Source organism: Oryx dammah, unplaced genomic scaffold (assembly GCF_014754425.2).
Source record: "Oryx dammah isolate SB20612 unplaced genomic scaffold, SCBI_Odam_1.1 HiC_scaffold_7, whole genome shotgun sequence".
Taxonomy (NCBI): domain Eukaryota; kingdom Metazoa; phylum Chordata; class Mammalia; order Artiodactyla; family Bovidae; genus Oryx; species Oryx dammah.
In genome coordinates this window covers 32,865,921-32,893,146 of record NW_024070191.1, presented here as the reverse complement: position 1 = coordinate 32,893,146, position 27,226 = coordinate 32,865,921, and the positions used below count along the sequence as shown (strand labels likewise).

The window sequence follows — 27,226 nt, the reverse complement described above, 5'->3', positions numbered from 1 at the left end:
AAATTTCTTTTAAAAATAATCAACTATTTAAAGCAAAAGTGATAACAATGTATTATAGGTTTAAAACATATATAGTATGATAATACAGTACAAAAGCCAGGAGGAGAGAAATGAAAGCATCCTGAAATGGCACAATATCATATGAAGGGAGACTGTGATAGAAAAATATCATTATGTTAGATTTAAACCCAAGCATATCAATAATCAAACAAAATATAATTGGCCAAAACAACTCAATTAAAAGGCAGAAACTGGCCAAGTTAAAAAAAAAGCCAAGACCCAGCTAAATGCTGCCTATGAGAAACCCACTTTAAATATAAAGACACAAACAGATTAACTGATGTGGGAAGTGAGGGGAAGGTACAAGGATGCCCAATTTCTGACATGGACCACAGAGAGATCACACTCATTTTCCTCTACACTACTTGCCGTTGTACGTAGGTCCACTGTCCACACTTCCTCCGTATCCTTTAGTCTCACAGTTGGGGGGAGCCCAGCCGTTGTCACAGTGACAATTTTTATTGCTATTACATACCTTCAAAACAATCAAAATACCACTTTCGTTAATTGTGAATGACGTTCTAAATCATGAACGCAAGGATAGAAACCAAGAGAAAAGACTAAATTCATGCAAATCCATAGACATTCTTTTTAAGAATGAAGAATTTATCAGGTATCTAAATTCCCCAATAACTAAAAACCTTAAGAAATCTCACTGAGCATCCTCATGGAGAACTCTCATTATTCAAGCACTACTTTTGTGAACAAACCAAGAGACTATTACCTACCCCATGTCCATGACACTTTTCCTGAATGTCACAGTCATAATTCAGAACAGAAACATTTACACATGCGAAATTTCTACAGATCTGAAAGAAAAAGAAGTAATGAATAAAGAAAACTTGAACATATTAGTAAACTAGCCAGGGGGAAAAAAAGACCTGGGTGAAGATGATTTCATTGGTGAATTCTTTCATACTTTTAAGAAATAGTTAATTCCCATACTGCATATTTGATGAAATTAACTAACTGACATAGAACTAACAATCAAAAAGGACAAAGATGACACAAAGGCCTAAAACAAAGCTATAATCTATCCTTCTATACAAATATACACGTAAAAATCTAAAGTAAAATATTCACAAATGGATTTTTTTCAAATCAGACAGAGATAATCCTACTACTATTAGAAAAGGCTCTGAAACTCCACAACTATTCATTCATGTTTTCTTTCTTTAGAGATTTAAATTAGTTGGATTTTAAAATCTTTACTTTACCCTTGCAGCCTTTTACCTTTTCTCTCATTTTTCTGTTTTAGTCTTTCTGTTCAGCTTCCTCACAAAATCCTCCAACTTTATATAACAATAAATCTATAGTTCAGTTATATACGCATGAAGATGAACAGTGTACTAGGGTTAGGACAGGGAGACAGACATCTCTTAGGAGGATGACCAACTAATACCAAAAATCTTATCTTCTCATCTCCAACCTGCTCCTAGGGTAACAGGCAACTCGTTGCTTTGTTGACAAGACAGGAGAAGCAGACAGAAGAAGGACTAGCTTCTCCATCAGTCAATTAAATGTAAGTCCATTTTCAATATCATGTTTTCCCCCACCCTTCTCAGCTATAATCATGGTTTCCAAATCACCAATCTGTTTAGGGTTCTGCCAGGCTAAGATACAGGCTCTTTGTTCACACTCTATCAGTCTGTACTGTAAAAGTAGTAACTCTGGCAAACTACTTTCTTTCCTCTTTCAACTTTTCAAAACCTGTTGAAATCTTTATCTACTGATGCAATCTCATATACTTCATGCTTTGGAATCTATTCCCTAATTAGTTCCTTTATATTTTGAGAGAAATTGTCAGACAAACAGGATAAATGAATACTGCAATCCAGCATCTTTTATAGGTTTTTTCCCAATTCATATTTTCACTCTGAACTTGCAATAACTTGTTCTAACTGACTGTAATGATTACTTTTATGTGTCTGCCTGTATAAGACAGAGGTCCAGGAATCAAGGCATGGAAGTGGAGTGGCACCATTCACTATTTCTCTTCATGACCCACTAGCAAAATGTTTGCTCCCTGCTCCCACGACTTTATGCTCTATAGTTAATCTAGAAGTCTTAATTCTAGAGGGAAGAATGCTTCCATCAGGAAACACTTCAGTGATTCCACTGAACTGGAAGTTAAGACTGCCACCCACTCACTTCAGATTTCTCATGCCTCTAAACGAACAGACAAAGAAGGGAGTTACTGTGGGCTGATGTGACTGATCCATTCCCAAGGGAAAACTGGACTGTTACTCCACAATGGAATAAGGAAGAGTATGTGTGGAATATAGGAGATCCCTTAGGGTGTTTCTTAGTATGACCATTATAAAGACCAGTAGAAAACTACAACCACCCAACCCTAACAGGACTACTAACAGTCCAGAGCCTTCAGGAATGAAGGTTTTACAGCATCCTGCCAAGTAAAAACTCCTAATCAGCTGAAGTCCTTGCAGAAACAAAGACAATAAAGAATTAGGGAAGAAGACAGTTAAAAAATAACCAGCTATCGGGACTTTCCTAGTGGTCCAGTGGTAAAGACTCTGTGCTTCCACTACAGGAAGCATGGGTTCGATCCCTTGGGGAACTAAGATACCATAAGCCACATGGTGCAGCCAAAAATAAGAAACAAATGAAACATCAGCTATAACTATATTACAGAAATGAAAACTGTAATTATCATGACCATTCCCTCATTTTGTTATAAACATGCTTGTGTGTACGTGTATCAAATACTTTTTTCTTCTCTTAGTCCCTCAGGTAACATACAATGTATTACCTTTATATCATAGTATTTAAGTATTGCTAACTTTACATGACAGGATTTAAGTTACAGGCCATCAAGAAAAGTACACAGTAGTGAAAGAATTAATCTGCTCAAGGTAGGATTTAGTGCATTTTTGGTTACACATGAGATACAATGGTTGTACACACTTCTACCATGTTATGAAAAATTATGACCATGCTATTGTCTTCAAGATTATCTCAAAGACTGTTATGTCAAAGATTATGTATAATTTAAGGAGATGCATAAGGACCCCAAGCTAACAAGATGTGGACCTGGGATGTTAATTTCATGCATCAACTTGACTGGCTCACAGGGTGCCTAGATATTTGATCAAACATTATTCTAGATGTTTCTGTGGGACGTTTTCAGAAGTGATTAACACATACGTTCATCAAATGTAAAACAAGTTACCCTCCTTATCTTGGTCTTGTCCAATTAGTTAATGACATGAATAAAATTAAAAGGCTGACCCTCCTCCAAATAAGAGAGAATTTCTCCTGCTGTCTCCCTTCTAACTGGGACACTGTTTTTTTTTTTTTCCTTGCCTCTGGACTCAGGCTGAATCATAACTCTTTCTGGGACTCAAACTTGCTAGCCTTTAAACAGGAAGTACACCATCAGGTCTTCTGGGTCTCCAACTTGCCCACTGCAGATCTTGGGATTGTTATCTTTCATAATTGTATAAGCTAATGCCTTATTTTTTTAAAAAACCTTATACACACACACATACGCACACACACACACAACCTAATGGTTCTGTTTCTCTGGAGAACCTTGACCAATTATTTCTCTATTATATTCAAACCAAAAACAACTAAACTGTACATGTGTTGAGGTAAACCACACTTTAGCACACTGAGCAAAATGCACAACTCAACAGCAAAAGCTACATAGGCATGAGACAAGAATGAATATTTTTCTACTTCTATTAACTAAATTCTATTCTAGTGACTGTCTGTTACACTCAATGTTTGGGTTCGCCTCAAAACACCTATGCTGAAGCCCTAATCCACGTGTGGTGACATCTGAAGGTATGTAATTAGGGTGTGTTGAGGTCATGATGATGAAACCCTGGTGCAATAGGATTAGTTCCCTTGTATGAATAGACATCAGAGAGGAGACAATCATGTCTGTACTTCATGAGATCCTGAACTGGTCAGGCCATGGTCAGGAAGGAGCCCAGCACATCCAAGTACCTCACTGGGGACATGCAAAGCCATGCCTCAAGAACCAGGTCTACAGACTTCAGTTTTGCCTGCAAAATGTGAAATGGCTCCTGGGATTTCATTCCAGTCCATTTCAATCACAGTCCACTAACCAGTCCTGCCCATCCAGGGACTCAATTAGTGAACAGACAGTAGCCTTCTTAGGTACCTGATAGGAGTTCCACCCATCCATGCAATTCGTAATAGGCCTGCTGTTTCAGGACCCAACTGTGGACCATGTCTTGGGGCTACCTCCTGAAAAGGGCAGTTCAATATACCCAGGGACCAGTTAGCACCCCTACCCTACCAAGTCCCTGATAAAAAGTTCACCAACCATAGGTCCCACTGCATATCTAGAGACAGATTTGAAACCAGCTCCAAACCAAGCAGACTAAGATTCCAGAGATAATCCCATCTGCACACAAAACAGACAGGAGGTCTTTACCAGCTGAAACCTTTCTGTAGAGATTGGAAGAGGTGTTTACCCCCTTCAAATACACAAACACCAATGCAAGGCTACATGGAAAAATCAAGCAAATATGACATTACCAAAGGAAACTAATAAAGTTCCAATAAAACGAAAAAAAAAAGCTTATAGTAGATGCACAAAAGATAAACAGAAAAGAATTAAAGCATGCACTACAATAAAATATATCAAAAGACAGAAAGGGAGGAACAAAAAAACTACAAAACAGGCAACAAACATTTAACAAAATGACAGTTAAATAAGTCTTTACCTATCAATAGTTACTTTAAACATAAATGAACTAAATTCCTAAAACAAAAGACACAAAGTGATTGAATGCATTAAAAAAAAAGAAAAAAGATCTAACAATATGTTGCCCACAAGAAATTCACTTTAACTTTAACCATATGCACCAGTTGAAAGTAGAGATGGAAAAAGATATTCCATGCAAATAGTAACCAAAAGAGAACAGAAGTAGCAACAATTATATCACATATAATACACTTTCAGACAAAATCCATCACAAGAGACAAAGAAGGTTTCTATATACTGATAAAGGGGTCAATTCATCAAGAGTATATAACAATTACATGCACCCTATATTGGAGCATCTAATATTTAATCCAAATAATAACAGAATTGAAGGGAGAAATAGACAGCAATACAATAACAGTATAGGGGACTTCAGTTTCAATATTGGATGAATGATGCATACAGAAATGTAATAAGGAAACAGACCTGAAGAACAATATAGACCAAAAGATATATACAGAATATGTCATACAACAGCAACAGAATATGTCATACAACAGCAGCAGAATATATATTTTTCTTAAGCACACACAGAACATTCCATGTAATAAACCATATGCTGGGCCACAAAGCAAGGTTTAAGAAGATCAAAATCCTATCTAGTTTCTTTTTCGACCACAGTAGTATAACTAGTGGAAAACTGGACAATTCACAAAACTGAAAATTAAACAACACACTCCTGAACAACCAGTCCTGCCATTTGCAACAATCTGGATGGATCTTCAGAGCATTCAGACTAAGAGAAATAAGTCTGATGGAGAAAGATTAATTCCATATGATCTTACTTATATATGGAATTTTTAAAAAACTGAACTCAGAGAATGGAAGGGTGGTTGCCAGGAAATGGGAGAAATGGAGAGATGTTGGTCAAAAGGTATAAACTTTCAATTATAAGATGGATAAGTTCTGGGGATCTAATATTCAGCATGGTGATTACAGTTAGCAATACTGTATTATATTCTTGAAAGTTGGTAAGAGTAAATCTTAAAATGTTCTCACCCAAAAAAAATGTATGCAAGGTGACAGATGTGTTAACTAACTTTACTGTGCTAATTATTTCACAATATATATCAAATCATCACATTGTACAGCTCAAACTTACATAATGTTACGTATCAGTTGTATTTTAATAAAGCTGGGCTTGGCTGCAGGGGAGGTGGCGAGGGACAACAATGGAAAACAAAGATGAAAGATACAGTAAAAAAAACCACAGGAACATTATCTGAGATTCTGGGGTTCCAAAGCTCTGTATTTGATTCTGTGGTTTGAATCAGTAAATTTCCTGCTATGATTTAATTCAGCCTTAGCTGAGTTTCTGTGAAATTTAAGAGTACTGACTAAAATTCACAGAGTAAATTTTCATTAGTTAAAAAAGCATAAGTGGACAGCTTCAGAAATATAAAAGTATATTCACCAGCACAAAGACTGAGAAATAAATCTACATTACCAGTGTTTGCTCCAGGGTTGTAAAGATAATTTAATGTCAAGGAATTTATCAATATAACTCAGCACATGAACAAGTCAAAGGAAAATATGTAGTGATTATTTAAACAGCTACTGGAAAATACTTATAAAATTTTAAAACTACTTGTTCTTTTCTTCTTACTAATTACAATTAAAAGGATTCTCCATTAAATGAAAAACATTATCTATCCCAAGTCAACAGTCAAAATCACATGTAACCCTGAAAGACTGCACATATTCCCAGTCAAGTTAGGGAGAAGACAAAGTACACTATCATGATTATTATTTAAAATTATCCTGCAAGTTTTACCATTGCAATTACACAGGAAAAAAATTCAAATTGTAAGTATCAGAAAGGAAATCAACTTTCTATCATTTACAAATAACAGCTTACCTAAAAAATTCTAATACAATAATATGTAACACTAAGCGTATGGCTGGTGACAAAGTAAATATACACAAATGAATATATTTTTCTGAATATCAATAATAGCCAATAAAAATATAAACAAAATAGCTTCTCTTACCAATAAAAACAAATTAAAAATGTAACATAACAAATCAGAAAACATAATAAATCTGTGTTATTCAAAATAGCAATCAAAATATAAAATACCTAGGAATAACAAAAAAATGAAAAGGAGCTTTATAACTAAAGCTTTAAAATACAACCCCCAAGAAATTGAGAGACATACCATGTTCTTCTATGAGAAGACTGAATAATGTAAAGATGTCAGTTTTCCCCATTACAAATTTATAAATCTGATTTGATCCCAACCAAAATTCCAAAGCGCTTTTATTTTTAAATTTTTTTTTGGCACCTTGACAAAATGATCTCAAGTTCATCTGTAATAATAAATTAATATTAATAGCGAAGAAAACTATGAAAAAAGAATGAAGGGGCATTTATGAAACCAAATATTAAAAATACATTATAAAACTGATGAAAACTAAAAGAAGTCAATACTGACATATGAGTAGTCTGACCAATCAGTGGACATGATGTGAAAAAGCAGAAACCAAGCCCAAGTATATATAAAAATTTAATAAGCAATTTAAATAAGATTTCAAATTAAAAGAGAGATTATACTTGAGGTATAGGCAAATAACAAACCATTCTTAAAAAAGTAACATTAGAAGTCAGCATACAGTCATCATCTCTAAATGAATAAAATGATAAAAAGAAAAAAAGAATGCCAACCTCATACTATACACTCAAACTGGACTAAAGAGATAAGCATTTAAAAAAATTTTAATGTCCTAGAAAATAATTCTCTGATACTATACACTAAGAAGTCTTTAAAATTTGAAAGTCAGACTTTCTTTACTTTTCTTTTCTTAAAGGAAAAGAATAATAGATTTGTTTATATAAAAAAGTAAACATGGAAAAAAATACTAAAATCAAAAGAAAGAGGCAAGTAATAAACTGGGCAAATAAATTTTTTAAATGTATTATATTAAGTTTTATATGACATAAGTTATAGCTCTTTAAAAATTGATAAGAAAAACACACCATTTTTTAAATAAGCAAAGAATATTAACAAGCAAATCACAAAAGAAGGAAGAAATATATGGAGACTAAAAAACTGAATGTCACTAGCAGTAAAGAAAGAGCAAAATAAAAAGAAAATGACCAATGAAAGTTTAAAAACAATAGTACCTAATCCTGATTACAATATAGAGAATTGAAACACTTAACTATTGAAAACTGCTCAGAAAGTAAACAGGGAAAAACTTTTCTAAAGAGAAATTTGGTAAAACTATATATAAAACCTTAAACATATGTACCCCAATAGGTTTTAACCTCAGAAGACTTTTAACCTCAGAAAACCACCAGGATGTTGTGAAATTTCTTATAAAGTCCTTTACCTCAACATTGTTTATACTAACCTCAGCAGCTGAGTTAATGGCATGGCAAAGTGAAAGTCACTCAGTCATGTCCGACTCTTTGCCACCCCATGGCTATAGTCCACAGAATTCTCTAGGCCAGAATACTGGAGTGGGTAGCCTTTCTCTTCTCCAGGGGATCTTCCCAACCCAGGGACAGAAGCCAGGTCTCCTGCATTGCAGGTGGATTCTTTACCAGCTGAGCCACAAGGGAAGCCCATGGCAAAAGAAGACATAAAAACACAAGGGTCTTTTTGTAAGAATGAGGGACAACAGAATGCGAATTGAAAACTTGGTAGAAACTGAGGTAACCTGAAGGTCTCTGTCTTTTCATGTGTCCCATGGTCCCATAATCAGTCAATTGTGTTCGCTCTTTCCTCCTCTGTTTTCCTGTGAGTTGGTTTCTTCAATTTGTTCAACAATCCTGCAACCTTAGATCTATCCTATATAGCTTAAGCTTGCTAGCACCCTTCTAGCCCTACTCCTACATTATGGCATCTCTCAGAGACTTCTCAGTTTCAGCTCTACTCTTAACTGCCTTTCTTTACTTATGTATTCCCCGCACAAATGGAATTAGGCCTAGCTCATCTCATCCAGAACCACTGGTAGTAACTCAGCAGCTAACTCTTGGCTCATATCTGATCCAAACAGTTGTGGTCAGAGTAGCAGGAAGCGTGGGGAAGACAAGCATTACAACACTTCTAGTACAGTCACATACACATGTACACATGTACACATACACACACACACACACTCTCCTGAAAATCCCCTAAATATCCCAGCAAGTAGTACCCTGGCTAATAAACTATAGCACAATGAAAGGGGGGTGGGGGAGGTGCCCAGTATATTACAACATAGAAACAACAGGTTATAATACATGACTTTAAGGAAGAAATCAGAATAACAGAATTACAGTTTCTTTTTATAGATATAGACGTTTCTTTAATGAAATTGTAGAAACTACCAAATTAGGTGCAGATAATGAATATTCCAACTCAGTGACCATTATAAAAACTGATCATTTCCATAGTTAAAGAAAGCATTATATGAAACTAACACAACTGCAAATCAACTATATTCCAATAAAAATTTTAAATGAAAAGAAAGCTTTATAAGGCTATAAATCATTAGGAGGTATAGCCATTCTTAATTTTATTCTTGGTGGCTTTCTGTTTTTCCAAATCTCCACAATGAGTAGAGATTTCTTTTATAACCAGAAAAGAACCACTCACTTTGTATAATGATTTTATTTTTAATTCTGAATTTTTTTCTTTGTTTTAAAAAACATTTTTATTACCTTTCCAACATCACATCTGGTGCCTTCATTCACCATGCCAGGATCTGGAACATCGGATCCAAGCTGGAAGTCCACACCCCAGCACTTGGTACCTTTTCCAGGAGTCTGAATGATAGCAGGCACAACTCCGAATACAGGCAATTGTTGTACATTCTCACACTGAAGCTTTCCACACAAAGCATTCCTGGAAAGAAAGAGAAATAATGCAAACTACAATGCATCTGGTGTAGATACAAAAGAAAAATTATATATTTTTATACAGAGAGTTTATTTCTATTTAGCTGAAGGGAATCTCAACAGAGAAAGTGTGTGACAGCAACAGAGATCAAAGTAGCTCTCTTTAAATACGGCAAAGAGAAGAGGTAAGTGCATGTAAAGACGCAAATTCCTAGGGTACCAGGGATGATGATGCCGACACCTAAGAATCCCTCTTCACTATCTGCTTAGGGCTCAAAAAAGTCTAACTAATGTAGTTGCTTTTAAATGTGATATAATTTTATAAATGCTTTTACACTGAAAATAACGGAACTATACAGAAATTCAATGGTGTCTTTTTATTGAGTTATAATAAAGAGGAGTCAGATTTTGTAATGTTAAACAAGCTTGAAGGAACTCAATCGCTCTTCGCTTGGCTAACTCTTACTTACTGAAAGACTCAATTCATTAGTTCATCAATTCACTAATTCAGTATTAGAACTCTACAAAGACCTCATTGACTACAATTCCTATTACCAAGGGTGTGTGAGTTAATGTTCTTCCTATATCCCTTCATGATACATTAAGTATCCCTAATATCAACTCTTAAGATGCTGCACTGAAATTTCCTTTTTAATTGCCTGTCTTTTGATCTAAACACCTACCCTATTAATTCATCACCTCCTAAATATTCTCACACTATCATAACATTCTTTTACTTCCTGAGTTAACATCTTTCTCTCTATAACTTTTTCTCATTGGTCCCAGATGGTCAACATGAGACCACACAGATAATATCTTTTCTTTCCTCTACATGGCAAACTTTTAGGACAATTGTCATGCAGGTCCGAATGACTTACTTCACCAGGGAAATATTCTACAATTATTTCTCATGCAACGAGAAAGCTCCCCTCTTAAGTATGTTCCAGTTTGTCTCACTACCTATCAAGCACAGTGCTCGGAGTGAAACAGGAAATTTCAGTTACAGTCTGATAAACAAAGAACAAGATGAACTGTCATTTACTTCACTGAGATATTATACTTCTATGAAACCCAGGATGACAGTAGCTCTTATGGAAGCTACATTATATTACTGATGTCCTTCAATTTATCCTTAGTTAAAACCTCTATTTGTTTCTTGCACATGCTCCTATTAAGCCTGCTCCTTCTTCCATGCTGCACGTAAGAGTTAAGTTCTTCTATCCCAACTTGACATTTATTCTTTTTTTTAATTAATTTATTTATTTATTTGGCTGCACCAGGTCTCAGTTGCAGCACTTGGGATCTTTAATTCTGGTATGCAGTACCTAGTTCCCTGACCAAGGATTGAACCCAGGCCCCCTGCATTGAGAGCAGAGAGTCTTAGCCGCTGGACCACCAGGGAAGTCCCTATATTCACTCCTACGTCACCATTTACTTATGAGGCAACCTGAGTGAAATGCTTAAACTTTCTGAATTTCAGTTTCTTCATCTGAAAAACAAGAGCTAAATAATGATGCCTATGTCACATGCAACCATGCATGCTAAGTTGCTTCAGTCGTGCCCAACTCTTTGCAACCCTATGAACTATGTAGCCTGCCAGGCTTCTCAGACCATGAAAGTCTCCAGGCAAGAATACTGGAGTGGGTTGCCATGCCCTTCTTCAGGGGATCTTCCCGACCCAGGGATCAAACCCAGGTCTCCTGTACTGGAGGCATATTCTTCACCATCTGAGCCACCAGGGAAGCCCCAATGTCACATAGTTGAAATTAATTATGAAAACCTCTAAAACAAAGCATAGAATAAAACAGATCTCGGTTAGCATCTATTCAGTTCAGTTCAGTTCAGTTGCTCAGTCATGTCTGACTCTTTGCGACCCAATGAATCACAGCACACCAGACCTCCCTGTCCGTCACCAACTCCCGGAGTTCACTCAGACTCACGTCCATCGAGTCAGTGATGCCATCCAGCCATCTCATCCTCTGTCGTCCCCTTCTCCTCCTGCCCCCAATCCCACCCAGCATCAAAGTCTTTTCCAATGAGTCAACTCTTCACATGAGGTGGCCAAAGTACTGGAGCTTCAGCTTTAGCATCCTTCCTTCCAAAGAAATCCCAGGGCTGATCTCCTTCAGAATGGACTGGTTGGATCTATTGGAACCTACCAAAATTCATTTTTCTATAATGTTCTCAATGTCTCATGTATAGTCTTGGTGACATATTAAAAAGAAAATGGCTGATTCATGTTGAGGCTTAGTAAAAAAACAACAAAATTCTGTAAAGCAATTATCCTTCAATAAAAAATAAACTTTTTAAAAAAGAAAAATAAATACTCAATATATTTTTTAAAATTGATCACAAATCATTAAAAGGATAGTAACTTCAACAGAAAATAGCAAAGATGCAAATATGCAATTCCCAAAATAAGAAATGCAAACAGCCAATAAAGCTAAGGGATGCTTACTGTTATATTCATTTAAATATTATATCACAAGCACCAATAGAAAAACTGCTTCAGGCAAATAGTCATATAAGCAAATAAAATGTTTATGTGACAAATACTGCCAAAAAAAAAAAAGTCTAAAGTAGAGACTTTGGTAATAATAAAAGATTCAGTTCCTTCAGAAGACATATAACAATCCTAAATGTGTATGCACCTAATAATATAAGCACCAAAGAACACACTTTAAAACACATACAAGAAGAATATACAGAACTAAAAGAAGTAGACAACTTCATAATCATAGCTGGAGATCTGCACATATCCCTCTCAGAAACTGAAGAGGAAACAAATACACACATACACCCAGAATACAGAAGATTTGAATGACAATTAATTAACTTGACATTTATGGAACAATATATCCAACAGCAGCAGAATACTCTGCTTTTTAATTGACATGGAACATTGACCAAAACAGACCATATGCTGGACAATAATTCACATCCTAACAAATCGAAAAAAACTGAAATCATAGAAAGTATGTTCTCAATGGAAGTAAACTAGAAACCAACAACAAACAGAAAACCAGAATACTCCCAAATACTTGGAAATTAGCAATACATTTTTAATAACTCATGAGTCAAAGGAGAAATCACAATGTAACTGAAAAAATATTAAGAAGTGAACAATAAGGAAAACACAATATATTAAATTCAATGAAAAAGAAGCATGCAACTTTTTAACCCAGTCACCCTTCCTTTAACTTTCAAATTGCTATTTTTCTCATTTTGATTTAGCCTAATTATGTTAGGAAAAGTGCAGGAAAGAGTCTTCCTTGGTTTTTCTTAAACATCATAAAAGAATCTTGAAAGTGCTGTGCTTATGACTGGTTTTGTATCTGACTTTCCCTTTATCTAGAAAATTACCTATTACAGCATCTATCTTATTCTAAAGCAGTATCATTTTTAAAAGATTGTTCTTGCTAAGGCAATAGTAAGGCAATAAAGCCTTCCCATGCAATTTAAATATACAAAAAAATTCCCTAGAAAAGGAGTGCTACAACTAGTTTTGAGACTACTCAAGATAGTCATATACTTTCTTGTTTTTCTAACTTCTTTCAACCTACTCTGTTTTTTATATCAAGAAAGATATATTGCAAATACTCTATGAAATAGTTTCTATGAATAATTAATTTGTAAAGAATTAGAACAACATAAATTGACTAATTTTTTTTTTAAAGCACATGGCAGTAAGCACTTCTATGACCCTGTGAAGGAAGTTGAGGAAGACTTAGTTCAGTTCAGTTCAGTAACTCGGTCATGTCCGACTTTTGCAACCCCATGAACTGCAGCATGCCAGGCCTCCCTGTCCATCACCAACTACCAGAGTCCACCCAAACCCATGTCCATTTTGTCAGTGATGCCATCCAACCATCTCATCCTCTGTCATCCCCTTCTCCTGCCTTCAATCTTTCCCAGCATCAGGGTCTTTTCCAACAGGTCAACTCTTCGCATCAGGTGGTCAAAGTATTGGCATTTCAACTTCAACATCAGTCCTTCCAATGAACACCCAGGACTGATCTCCCTTAGGATGGACTGGTTGGATCTCCTTGCAGTCCAAGGGACTCTCAAGAGTCTTCTCCAACACCATAGTTCAAAAGCATCAATTTTTCGGCGCTCAGCTTTCTTCACAGTCCAACTCTCACATCCATACATGACCACGGGAAAAACCATAGCCTTGACTAGACAGACCTTTGTTGGCAAAGTAATGTCTCTGCTTTTTAATATGTTGTCTAGGTTGGTCATAACGTTCCTTCCAAGGAGTAAGTGTAATTTAATTTCATGGCTGCAATCAGCATCTACAGTGATTTTGGACCCCAGAAAAATAAAGTCAGCCACTGTTTCCACTGTTTCCCCATCTATTTGCCATGAAGTGATGGGACGGGATGCCATGGTCTTAGTTTTCTGAATGTTAAGCTTTAAGCCAACTTTTTCGCTCTCCTCTTTCACTTTCATCAAGAGATTCTTTAGTTCCTCTTCACTTTCTGCCATAAGGGTGGTGTCATCTGCATATCTGATGTTATTGATATTTCTCCCGGCAATCTTGATTCCAGCTTGTGCTTCATCCAGCCCAGTGTTTCTCATGATGTACTCTGCATATAAGTTAAATAAGCAGGGTGACAATATATAGCCTTAACATACTACTTTTCCTATTTGGAGCCAGCCTGTTGTTCCATGTCCAGTTCTAACTGTTGCTTCCTGACCTGCATACAGAATTCTCAAGAGGCAGGTCAGGTGGTCTGGTACTCCCATCTCTTTCAGAATTTTCCACAGTTTATTGTGATCCACACAGTCAAAAGCTTTGGCATAGTCAATAAAGCAGAAATAGATGTTTTTCTGGAACTCTCTTGCTTTCCGATGATCCAGCGGATGTTGGCAATTTGATTTCTGGTTCCTCTGCCTTTCTAAATCCAGCTTGAATATCTGGAAGTTCACAGTTCACGTATTGCTGAAGCCTGGCTTGGAGAATTTTGAGCATTACTTTACTAGTGTGTGAGATGAGTACAATTGTGCAGTAGTTTGAGCATTCTTTGGCATGCCTTTCTTTGGGATTAGAATGAAAACTGACCTTTTCCAGTCCTGTGGCCACTTCTGAGTTTTCCAAATTTGCTGGCATATTAAGTGCAGCACTTTCACAGCATCATCTTTCAGGATTTGAAATAGCTCACCTGGAATTCCATCACCTCCACTAGCTTTGTTGGTAGTGGTGCTTCCTAAGGCCCACTTGACTTCACATTCCAAGATGTCTGGCTCTAGGTGAGTGATCACACCATCGTGATTATGTTTCATGAAGATCTTTTTTGTACAGTTCTTCTGTGCATTCTTGCTACCTCTTCTTAATATCTTCTGCTTCTGTTAGGTCCATACTATTTCTGTCCTTTATTGAGCCCATCTTTGCATGAAATGTTCCCTTGGTATCTCTAATTTTCCTGAAGAGATCTCTAGTCTTTCCCATTCTATTGTTTGCCTCTATTTCTTTGCACTGATCACTGAGGAAGGCTTTCTTATCTCTCCTTGCTGTTCTTCTATCTTAAAGGAGTTAGTTAAAATGAGACCTGGCAGAGACAGAAGAGCAAATTATGCAGAAGGTACAGCACATGCCCAGGCCCTGTTGCAGAGGGCCAGATCAGCAGAGTGGGAGTATTTCTCAACATTTAATGGCTCAGTAGAGAAAGATGAGCCTACAAATAAAACCATTAAAGAAGCATCCAGAAACAGAGAAAAATACTAGAAGAGCATTCCACACAAAAGCCAACGAAAGGGGCTTCTTCAAGGAGAAAATGGTCAACATAGATGAATGCTACTGAAAGGTCCAGAAGCTTGAAGACCTAAAGATACTCTGTTAGATTTAGGAACAAGGAAGTCACGGTTGTTATTTCTTCTTCATGAGCATTTTTTTACCTCAGTGGCTTCACTATTAACTAACAGAGTAGGAGGTGAAGTGGGTAGAAGAGAAGCATAGCATTATGTATTTAATTTTTTTGGCTTTTTATAACCATTTTTAGAATAAAAATATGAATATTACAAAAAACAAAATAATTGATAGAGAATGTTAGCACTGCAACAGATATAATACAATCTAGTGAGTTTCCAGCTCATTCTCTACAGCCCCATGGCTTCATGGTCAAAGCCTCTGGGTGAACCTCAGCTGGTAGGAATTTCCTGCCCTCACATCCACCAGAAGAGCTCCATTCAGAATGATTTATATGTTTACATACCTACACATATCTATCTGTGTATCTGGAAAGCACAGTATTATAGTCTAATTCCAATTTTATAAAATTAACATTAGTGTGTGTGTGTACAGTGCACAGAATCAAAATAAAGGAAGATGTACATACACTGAAATTAGTGGACATATATAGAAAGAGAGATCATGATAACTTTTCTCTTGTTTATAACTTTGCAATATTATTTTTCACAATGTGCAAATGTTATAGAAACAAAAAAGTTTTCTAATTAATCACTTTAAATTATATAGAGCCAGAAGAAAATTATGAAGTTCTGAATTAATTCTGCAGGTACCTTTATATATGGGTTTAGCAGCATAATCTTTTAACAAAAGGAAAAAGAAGAAGAATGTTTATTTGAGGTTTGTACTATAGAACAAGGATAAACAAAAGTGACATTATAAAAAACATTACATTTTAGACAGGTAATGTCAAAAGCTATGAATTATTTTACCATTCATATTCAGTCTCTCTGAAGCCATGTTTTACAAAATTGTAAGTCTGAAAAGTTATATATTTAAGGAGGAGAAACAGTCACAAGGAGCTATAAAACTTCCTACAGATGACTGATATCACATTCTTTCATGTGCTTTTCTTTTTTTTTTTTTGCCTCCACTTACCCAATGGCACACTTCTTGTATTCATTGCCAGAGAAACCACAATTGCCAAATCTGTCACCTTTGGAATTCACATCAATGAAACATTCCTTCGGGGCAGCCTTGGCTTCTGTAACATCAAAAAAAAAAATTTTTTTTTTGTATACCTGAAACTAACACAACATTGTAAATCAACTATATTCCAATAAATTTTTTTTAATTTTTTTAATGTTTTTAAGACTTGGCAATTTAATTCAGAAATAAAAGCATTCGCCACAACAGTCCATATGCCTGGATGAACTGCCTCAATAACTATGAAAAGATTTCAGAACCTACAGGTGAAACACTTTGCTCCACATTTATAATTAACAACAAAATGTAAAGATAAAGCCTGGTTGGTACTTACACGTTAGCATGGACTTGAACACTCAAATCCTCAAAGAAGTGTCATTAAAGAAGATGAAATTATACATAAGTCAAAAACCACGCACAGTATGGCAGCACTTTCAGTCTACTTATTCTCACTGTTCTCATAGCTCCACTGCACCCCTGGTTAGATCAGGCTGGGGAGAGTTGGTGAAAACACTGCCAGCTATTACTTTTTCACACAGGGATCAAACCTGCATCTCTTGCATTGGCAGGTGGATTCTTTACCACTGAGCTACCAGGGCAGCCCAATTTACCATATATGGAAGCTTAATTTAGGTATTAATTACACTGACAAACAGCCATGACACCGTCAAAGTATCAATCCATTCTTGTTTTCTTGTATTTTATATATGTATCCTTTAATGCTCAACTTTGCCGCTTATATATATTCCTAAAAATATTTTATTTGGAAATATTTTGCAGCCAAAATGGCAGTACTTTCCAAATAATGATGGAAATTCATGTGTCTATATTACACACCTGGTACAATATTGTTCAGTTTAAAAGAAAATGGACATGCAGTGAAAGGAGATGGAATAAAAAAGAGGCAGAGGATGAAGTAATCTGAAAATGGATGCAGAATACTTGCACAGGATAAATGTCACATGGCAATAACCCTAGCAAAACACACATGCTCACATTTATATAAGAAAATGCAGCTAAATTAACAACAACCCCCCCATCTGTAATTACTTATTTTGGTCTGCAATAACCTGCTCATCAGGGCTTCCCCTGTGACTCAGCAGTAAAGAATTCACCTGCAGTTCAGAAGATGCAGAGACACGGGCTCGATCCATGGGTTGAGAAGATTCCCTGGAGGAGGAAATGGCAACCCACCCCAGTATTCTTGCTTAGAGAATCCCATGGACAGAGGAGCCTGCTGGACTACTGTCCATGGGGTTGCAAAAGAGTTGGACACAACTGAGTGACCAAATAGCAACAAACCTGCCCATTAGTGCAAAATATTGGTTTGGCCAAAAAGTTTGTTCAGGTTTTTCCATAACAGAGAAAAACCAATTAACTTTTTGGACAAACCAATATATCAGAGGGCTTCCCTGGTGTTCAGATGGTAAAGAATCTGCCTGCAATGCAGGAGACCTGGGTTTGATCCCTAAGTTGGGAAGGTCCCCTGGAGGAGGGCATGGCAACCCACTCCAGTATTCTTGCCTGGAAAATTCCATGGACAGAGGAGCCTGGCAGGCTACAGTCTATAGGGGCGCAAACAGTTGGACACAACTGAGCAGGTCTCTCCTGACAGGGTCTCTCCTCAGACCCTATCTGGTCAAAGTTCCCATGATTCCCTCCTTGGATTTAATTTGCTAGAGCAGCTCACAGAACTTAGAGAAACTTTTATTCACTAGATTACTGGTTTATTATCAAAGAATATATCAATAATTCAGGAACAGACAGATGGAAGAGATGCACAGGGCAAGGTATGGAGAAAGGGGCTTAGAGGTTCCAGGCTCTCTTCCTGCCTCTCCACAAGTTTACTAAGTCCCAAGCTCTCCAAACTGTCCTTTCTGGTTTTTACAGAGGTTTCATTATATGGGCAGATTGATTAAACCACTGGCCACTGGAAAGTAACTCCATCTCCAGTCCCTCTCCCCTACCCAGAGGTAAGGAGACTTAAAGTTCCAACCACTAACCACAGGGTTTGTTCTCTGGCAACCAGCCTATCCTTAGGTTACCAAGGGATTTGCCAAAAAGTCACCTGATTGACATAACAAAAGACACTTTCAAGGCTCTTATCATTTGGGAAATTCCAAAGCTTTTAGGAGTTCCTGCCAGGAACTGAACAAAGACCAATTTTTTTATTTGTTTGTTATAAATCACAAGTTTACAAGAGTCAACACAGCTCTACCTAAAATTATAATTAATCCATATTAAGAAGATGGAGAATGAAAAATGAACATGAGTAGATAAGAGTTAACAAGTGTTGGGAGAAGAGAGGGGAAGAAATTTAATCCTTATCCTCCATAGTGAAAAATTAACATTTAATACCTAGAATGGAAAAATTAAAAAGTAGCATGACCAAGAAATTATCTAAAGCCCTAGAGCCAGTAACAAAGTAATTAACTAGAAGGGAGGAAGAAAAGGTTAAAGTGGTGGCCTTCAGGGATGAGCTATTAAGTGGGAGTACTTTGATGAGTGCGCGCTCAGTCGTACAGCCCCATGGTCTGTAGCCTGCCAGGCTCTTCTGTACATGGAATTTTCCAGGAGAGACTGGAGTGGGTTGCCATTCCTACTCCAGGGGATCCTCCAGACCCAGAGACTGAACCCTCATCTCTTGCATCTCCTGCACTTGCAGGTGGGTTCTTTTACCACCTGGGAAGCCTGGAAGTACATTTTACTTTTTCACAAAACCTTGATGAATAATTTGACTCTATAATCTAGTGTATGTGTAACTTTGATAAAAAAATTTTTTTTTAACACACAAAATAAAAAAATATATATATACTACTAGGAAAAGAATGGATTCCGTGGTCTAAGTACAGCAATACAGACAGAATGCAAAAACTTTTTGAGTGAACAATGAAAACAGAAGACCCATGTGTATATACCCATACTATTTACATGAGTTTATTAAAGCTAAAATACAATGCTGTGCATGTATATATATATATAATGTTAATATACAGGACAGGGCGGTGAGAAAGTAAAAGCAAAAATCACCAAATGAACTTGGATGCATCAAATTCATGACCTTGACTGCCTATGGAGAAGGAAAGATGGAGATGTAATAGGAGACAGGAAAATGAACTTCAATTTTAGCAATAATGTTCAATTTTCATTTTTAACAAAAACTAAAACAAAAAATATATAAATAAAAGCAAAGCAATCAATATAAATAAAATATCTTACTTGAGCCAAAGATGACTTGACACTGAGCATCATAATATTGGCACATGCCATTGTAACAATAGGCTTTGTTATTCTGGCAAGGATACCCATTCTGAATAAAAACATCTGGCTGACAGAACTGAGAAGAACCATTGCAATACTCCGGAACATCACATTCGTTGGTTTTTCCTCGGCACAAAGTGCCTCCTGGACGGAACTAGGATAATAGGATTGAAATTGAACAGGAATATCAGGAAAATTCCCACAAATTAACCAAATCTGAAACCACAGTATTTATATCTATAAGAAGGTTTAACAAAAACAGAAGATTAAATAACCCCATAGAACACTGAACAAAGGCCAGTAACAGGCAATTTATAAAAGTCATGAAATATGGAAAATGAAAAAAGCAGAGCATCTTAGATGACCAAAAGAAATGCAAATTAAACGAAGATATAAAAGCACTTTACACCTATCAAACTAACCTGGATTATAACACTGGCTAACAACAAATGTTAATAAGTGAAGTCAAAATGTTAGTCGCTCAATTGTGTCTACCTCTTTGTAACCCCATGGACTGCAGCCCACCAGGCTCCTCTGTCCATGGGATTCTCCAGGCAAGAATACTGGAGAGGGTTGCCATTTCCTTCTCCAGGGGATCTTCCCAACTTCAGGATCAAACCTGGGTCTCCTACATTGCAAGCAGACTCTTTACCGTCTGAGCCACCAAGGAAGACATGTTAGTAAGAGAAAACAAGAATAATGATTATATAGTATAATCAGTACTGTACACTGCACAGTTATTAGTGCATTGATTACACTGGCAAATACAGACTGGCACATCTGTAGACAGTATAGAAACGTGTATCAAAATGTTCACATGCATACTCCAGCAATTCTACTTATAAGCAAAAATTGGAAGCAATCTAAATGTCCATCATTAGTTGACCAGATAAAGAAATTATGGTACAGCCATATAAAGGAACACTAACTATATAAACCTATAGAACTAAATGAATGGAAGAAAATCAATAGTATATTACTGAAAAAAGGACATAGAAAAAATACGTATACCCGTGTTTATCCACTTACACACACACACATATTCATATTTACATAGGAAAAAGTGACTGAATTAATAAATTATCAACAATGGCTAAATGAAGGGGGTAAAATGATAGTCTTTCAGTGTCAACTTTCTATTATTGAATTTCTAATGAAAAACATAGGTCACATATAAATCAGAAAAAAAAATCTCTTTAGACTATTTGCCATAAAAGATGATATAAAACTGCAAACAAGTATCATAAAATTTTCCGTCTATTCATGTAATAAAAATAGTGCTCTCTTACAAATCAGAGAAAACCAATTTTGATACAGGCACATTTTTCCTTTTCCTAGTTTGTTTGTTTTTTTTCCAAATAGGGAGGAATTCCCTACCCGACAGTCTTGACAACAGGCACCATATGCACATTCAGCAAATGATTTAAGTTTACAGGTCTTTCCTTCACAGCAAGGGTCCGATTCACATTCCTGAGAAGAGAAAATGACTGTCAATAAAGAAAGAAATTATTGCCATCAAGGCTCGTTAACAAAATTCTTCCTTTCAACCTATGCTTCTTTCTAACCTGGCTGTAAGAGGTACTCCCTGGAGACAGTCACTTACTATCCTGAATTTACCAGCGACTCTTCAGCTATTATCTAGGTCTCAACGTATTTCAAAGGACTAAGAGTATGTGTCTTAGTCTTCTGGGATTACCAGAACAAGATACCATAGACTAATGGCTTAAACAAAAGAAATTTATTATGTCACACCTCTGGAGGCTAGAGACCCAAGATCAAAGTCCTAGCCAATTCAGTTTCCGGCACAGACTCTCATCCTGGCTTGCAGACAGCTGCCTCTTCGCTGTATGCTCATATGGCCTTTCTTCAGAGCATGTGTCAAGAGACAGGAGCAAGCAAGCTCTTTTTCATAAGAACATTAATCCTATCAGATCAAGACCCACCCTTATGACCTCATTTAATCTTAATTACTTTCTTGGAGGTCCCTTCTCCAAATACAGATATACTTGGGGGTTAGTTTCACCAAATGGATTTGGGGAACACAAACATTCAGTCTATAACAGTAGTTTAATGATCACAAGAAACTGAAAGTCGCTCAGTCGTGTCTGACTCTTTGCGACCCCATGGACTATATGGGCCATGGAATTCTCCAGATTAGAATACTGGAGTGGGTAGCCCGTTCCTTCTCCACTTTCCACAGGAAATTAAGCATCCATAAGTGCACTTCTCTTCATGCTCAGGGTCTGACTTCTCTGCAGGGAGGTTCTTACCCATGTGGACACAATACTGCTCGGCTTCTCTCTCCCCACTCAGGGCCACCATGGCTCTCCATTCCCACCCTCCAGCCTCTCACCCAGACACAGCTACTCCCCTGTGTTGAAACTAATGTCTTGAGGTCTGAACTGTTTGTGAAAGGAAGGAGAGAGAGGAGGAGGACAAGGAGACAAGAAGGAGGTAGGGGAAATAAGCTTTAATTATTGAAGAGTATTTTCCTATGTTACAGAATTCTAGGATGATGTTTTTTTCCCTTTCAGAACCATCAATCTGCTGTTCTATTGTATTCTGGCCCCAAAATCAGCCACTATTGATCTATTTGTTTCAGATTTTCTTCTGACTTCTTGCCTTATTTTCTGTTTATCTCAGCACTTTGATTATAATGTACCCACAATCATTCTTTGTAATGATTCTGATTTGGCTTTACTTAGTGTTTTAGAATTGTAACTCAATGTTTTCTGTTAAATATGGGAAATTTTCAGCCATTACTTCTCTGAATACTTTTCTTCTCTCCTTCTTCCTCTCCTTTTGAGATTTCACTTATAATTCCATTAAGCTAGCTGATATTGCTTACATGTCCCTGATATTCTGTTCATTTTCTTTTTATCTTTTCTTTTTCCTTTAGATGTGGATTATTTCTTTTGTTCTACTTTATGTTCATTGACTCTTTTTCTGCCATCTTACTCTGCTATTAATTACATCCATGAATCTCACTTATTAAACTTTTTGGTAAGTTCTATAATTTCTATTTGGTTCTCTATTATACATTTCTCTGATGAGATTCATCTCTTTACTCATGAAAACCATATTTTTCTTTAATTCTCTGATGATAATGAATAGACTATAATTCATGGAAGCTTTATTCATAATAGCAAAATACTAGAAAGAAGCTTTCTGAGACGGTGAAAGTGAAAAGTGAAAGGGAAGTCACTCAGTCGTGTCCGACTCCTAGAGACCCCATGGACCACAGCCCACCCAGGCTCCTCCGTCCATGGGATTTTCCAGGCAAGAGGACTGGCTCTATCACTACACAATTTGTCACCCTTTGCGGGAAAGTGGGTGAAAAATACATAGGACTCGTCAGACTGTTTTTGCAACATTCTGTCAGTTTGTAATTATTTCATAATAAAAATCTGAAAATTTGGAAAATTATCTAAAACCATGCACCATACAAAAAAATAAAGTCAAAATAGATCATAAACCTAAATAAGTACATAACCTAAAATGATAAAGCTTCCAGGATAAAACATTTGCAATCTTGGATTAGGCAAAGATTTCTTAGATACAACACCAAAAGCACAACCCATTAGGCACAAACTGGCTTCATCAAAATATAAAACTTCTACTCGTCAAAAGATACTGTTAAAGTACTTAAAAGAAAAGAATGGGAGAATATACTTGCAAATCATATATCTGATTAAGTATTTGTTATCTAGAATGTAAGAAGTACTCTCAAAATCCAATAGTGAGAAAACAAACCAATTTTTAAAGGCAGGAAGGAGTTTATAAGAGACATGTCATCAAAAAAGAGATAGAGATGGCAAGTAAGCACATGAAAACATGTTCAACATCACTAGTCATCAGGGAAAAGGAAATTAAAACCTCAGTAAGGCACCACTTCACATCTAACAGAAAAGCCAAAACTGAAAAGACTGACCATATGAGGTGGAAGAAATGACTTAAAAAGAACCAGAACTCAGGTACACTGATTGCAAGAATGTGAAATGGGAAAACCACTCTGGAAAACAGTTTGAAAGTTCCTTGGAAAGTCAAATACACACCCACCATATGTCCCAGTCACTTCACTCCAAGGTATTTACCCAAGAGAAGTGAAAACATAAATCACATATAAAGACTTGACCGTGAATGTTCACAGCAGCTTTTGGAAACAACCCAAATACCTCTATCAACAGATGGATAAACAGCAGGTAGTATCTCCATACTACTCAATGATGAGCAACAATAAAAAGGAATGAACCACTGACACAGTAGCATTCAACATGGATGAATCTCAAAATAACTATGCTGAGTGAATGAACCTAGATAAAAAAGAATCATTCCATTTACATGAAATTCTAGGAAATGCACACCAATGACAGCAATATCGGTAGTACAATGATAGCAGATCAGTGATGGCACAAGGAGGATTGGGAAATAAAAAGGGGTGCCAAGTGTCACAAAGAACTTTCTGAGATGATGATATGTGCATTATCTTGATTGTGGTGACAGTTTCACATATTAAAACAGGTATCAAAGCTTAACTTGTATGCTTTAGTACTTTTAGTTGAGACTTCCCAGGCAGTCCAGTGGTTAAGACTCTGTTCCCACTGCAGGGGGTGTGGGTTTGATCCCTGGTTAAGAAACAAAGAGTCCACATGCCATGCAGTGTGGCAAAAAGAGAAAGAAAAACGTTTACAAATTTAAAAATTAGAACAAATAAAATAATAAAAATAAATAAAAATAACAGCAATAATAAATGTTTTAAGGGAGACTTTCCTGGAGGTCCAGTGGTTAAGACTTTCAGCACAGGAAGCATGGGTTCCATCCCTGGTCAGGAAACTGAGATTCCACATGCCATGCAGTATGACAAGAAAATCAAAATAAAGATAAAAAATGATAATAATAATTTTTAAAAAGAACTTCTGTGTTTTAAACAGGTGCAGTTCATTGTTGACAAGTGTTCATAATTGCCTGTTTTTACCCTTGCTTTGTCTTGACCAAACTTTAGTGAGGCTTCTTTCTTTCCTGTAGACCCTCGAACTCTTACTTGTCTGCACAAAAATAGATACTTGGGGATACCTGCCCCTCCCCCAAGTACTTGAAGGCAAGTATCCCCACCCCTTATCAGCTTCTCCTGGAAATCATCAGACCACAAGACAACTTCCTATGAGACCTCACTGGGCATTTGCCCCTGTTTACCCACCTTCCCAGTAAAAGATTCTGCTTATCTACATTTGCCCCAGCTTTACCCTATAAAAGAAAAATCTTTTTGTTTGATTTTGAGATGCTTCCAGATTTCTGAGATCAGCGTATTCCTGTTACAACAGTCTTTCTTCTGAATAAAGCCTTTTCTTATCTAAGTCCAAATCTGGGGTGTTTTTTTTTTTACCTTGTATTCAATTATACTTCAGTAAAGTTGTTATTTTTTTTTTCAAAAATACTATGTAAGACAGACAGATGGCTTCATAAAAGAAAAGAGAATCAGGAAACAGACTATGTATACAGAAATTTTGTTTATGGTCAAAGTACCATTTTAAATGGTTTTGTAGCTCACTCTCCACATGACACCCGCCCCCCCAATTATAGAGCTTATATAAAAAATTTAAATTACAAAAATGCTAGAAAAAAATAATAGAACATAGAGGGGCTATATGATGAAAATCTTGAAATAGGAGTAAAATGTGTACCTTGATCAGTTACAAAATTATGGGGGGGGAGGGCGGGGCACACTAAATGCCATGACATTCTTTTGACAAAAGTACAAACTGACACACCCTTCTTCCAGGAAACTTGATAGTCTCTAATAAAATAAAAAACACATGCTTTTCAATTCAATAATTCTACCTTTATATAATTATCTTAAACTTCTGTGTGTGTATGTGTGTATATATATATATATATGAACATACACACACATACACAGGGCATATGCAAGGATATACTGTTCACTACAAAAAAAATACTAACTACAGTGAGTGACTGTCTTTAATAAGAGTATGGTAAAATAAATCATAATATATTCCTTATACTGAAATATTAGTCAACAGATCAAAGGATTATGTCCGAATAACAATGACATGGAAAAAAATCTCCAGGATATATTAATAGAAAAAAATTATATATAACATACTAAGTCAGATTTTATTTATGTAAAGAAAATAAAATCCTAAAACAAACCCAACTATGATACAAATATACATACTGTACATAAGTCTATAAACACAGAATAAAATCTATAGAGAAACACACTAAACTTATAAGAATAATTACCACAGCAGAAGGAAGTTAAAAAAATATACGGAAGAAATAAAAGTATGAAGGGAATTTTGCTTGTGCTTACTATTTGAAATTTCAATACCAAGAAAAATAACTGTGATATTTGAAGGGGAAGAGGTACTTTTTTCTCAAGTAATTTGTAGTACAAAAGTTCAAGAAGCAAATGCAGACTATTTCAGTTAGTTTGATAATGAAGTAAACAGGAGAAATTAAAACATATAAAACAATTAAGGAGAATGCCTGGAAAGAAGAGCTTAGTCATCCTAACAGTGTAATATTAATTTAGAGATTAAACATAACCTCATTAGCCTTTATTTCCCTCACTTGAAAATGAGGGTATAAAGAAATAATGACTCTCCAAGGGTTACTGAGAGGACTGTACCATGTAAAACATTAAGGAGAGGTTGCTAACATGCAGGAATAGTGCAATGACGGCCCATCACAATTTCATCATAAAATACATACTGCCTGGGAATTCCTTGGTAGTCTAGAGGTTAGGACCCTGTGCTTTTACTACCAAGGGCCCAGGTTTGATCCCTGGTCAGGGAACTAAGATCCTGCATGCCATGCAGCATGGCCCCAAAATAGAACAGAACACACAAAGAAAAACATACTGCCTTTCTAGAATGTGAGGTCTTCTGGCAAAAGCCAGGCACTGTGTGATCAGGCAAGGAAAAAGAAATTCCACTTGTGGAAAAAATTGAGAATATAGTAAAGTTTGCATACAACTGAACCAACTCCTTTAAATTTAACTTTTTTAATTTTTTAAATGTAATTAAAAATTGTTTTCCTCCTTAGCCTTGTCTAGGTGGTGTTAAGTAGGCCATTTTGACAGGAAAATGGTTGAGATGCAGAACACTAATAATAAAGATGGGTCCAGACTTACGGCTCTAGGTGTGGTTAACAGGTATGAGAAAGCCAGACAGCAGCAGGTGAACTGAAGGTTAATTAACAGAGGGAGAATGCTAACTTGAGTAGCAAGAACTTTGTTAACCAAGAATTCTGCAGAATGGGCCAGCTTCAATTTATTATTGAAATGAGGTCAACTAAATAAATGTTTCTGACAGTGACAGAATAGTGAACACTTACAAGTAAAGAGCCAAGTGAAAACCTGAGCCATTCTTTAAAACAAATAAATGACTCAACAACCATA

At 36.2% G+C, this 27,226-nt stretch overlaps 1 protein-coding gene across 2 annotated transcripts in view; it reads right to left on the bottom strand.

The window, feature by feature from the left end:
• Positions 1-27,226, bottom strand: part of ADAM9 (ADAM metallopeptidase domain 9) — a 94,694-nt gene that overhangs the window by 17,231 nt on the left and 50,237 nt on the right. Inside the window, exons 13-19 of one of the 2 annotated variants that reach the window (XR_005721476.1) lie at positions 21,181-21,273; positions 19,762-19,957; positions 16,495-16,600; positions 9,471-9,654; positions 6,982-7,132; positions 789-869; positions 430-535 (exon numbers count right to left, since the gene is read on the bottom strand). Coding sequence is in view for 1 of the 2 variants with exons in the window: in XM_040242984.1 (XP_040098918.1) it covers positions 430-535; positions 789-869; positions 9,471-9,654; positions 16,495-16,600; positions 19,762-19,957; positions 21,181-21,273 (766 nt within the window). In the remaining variant the exon portion in view is untranslated. The remainder of the gene's footprint in view (positions 1-429; positions 536-788; positions 870-6,981; positions 7,133-9,470; positions 9,655-16,494; positions 16,601-19,761; positions 19,958-21,180; positions 21,274-27,226) is intronic. The other variant, XM_040242984.1, reaches the window with a different exon arrangement.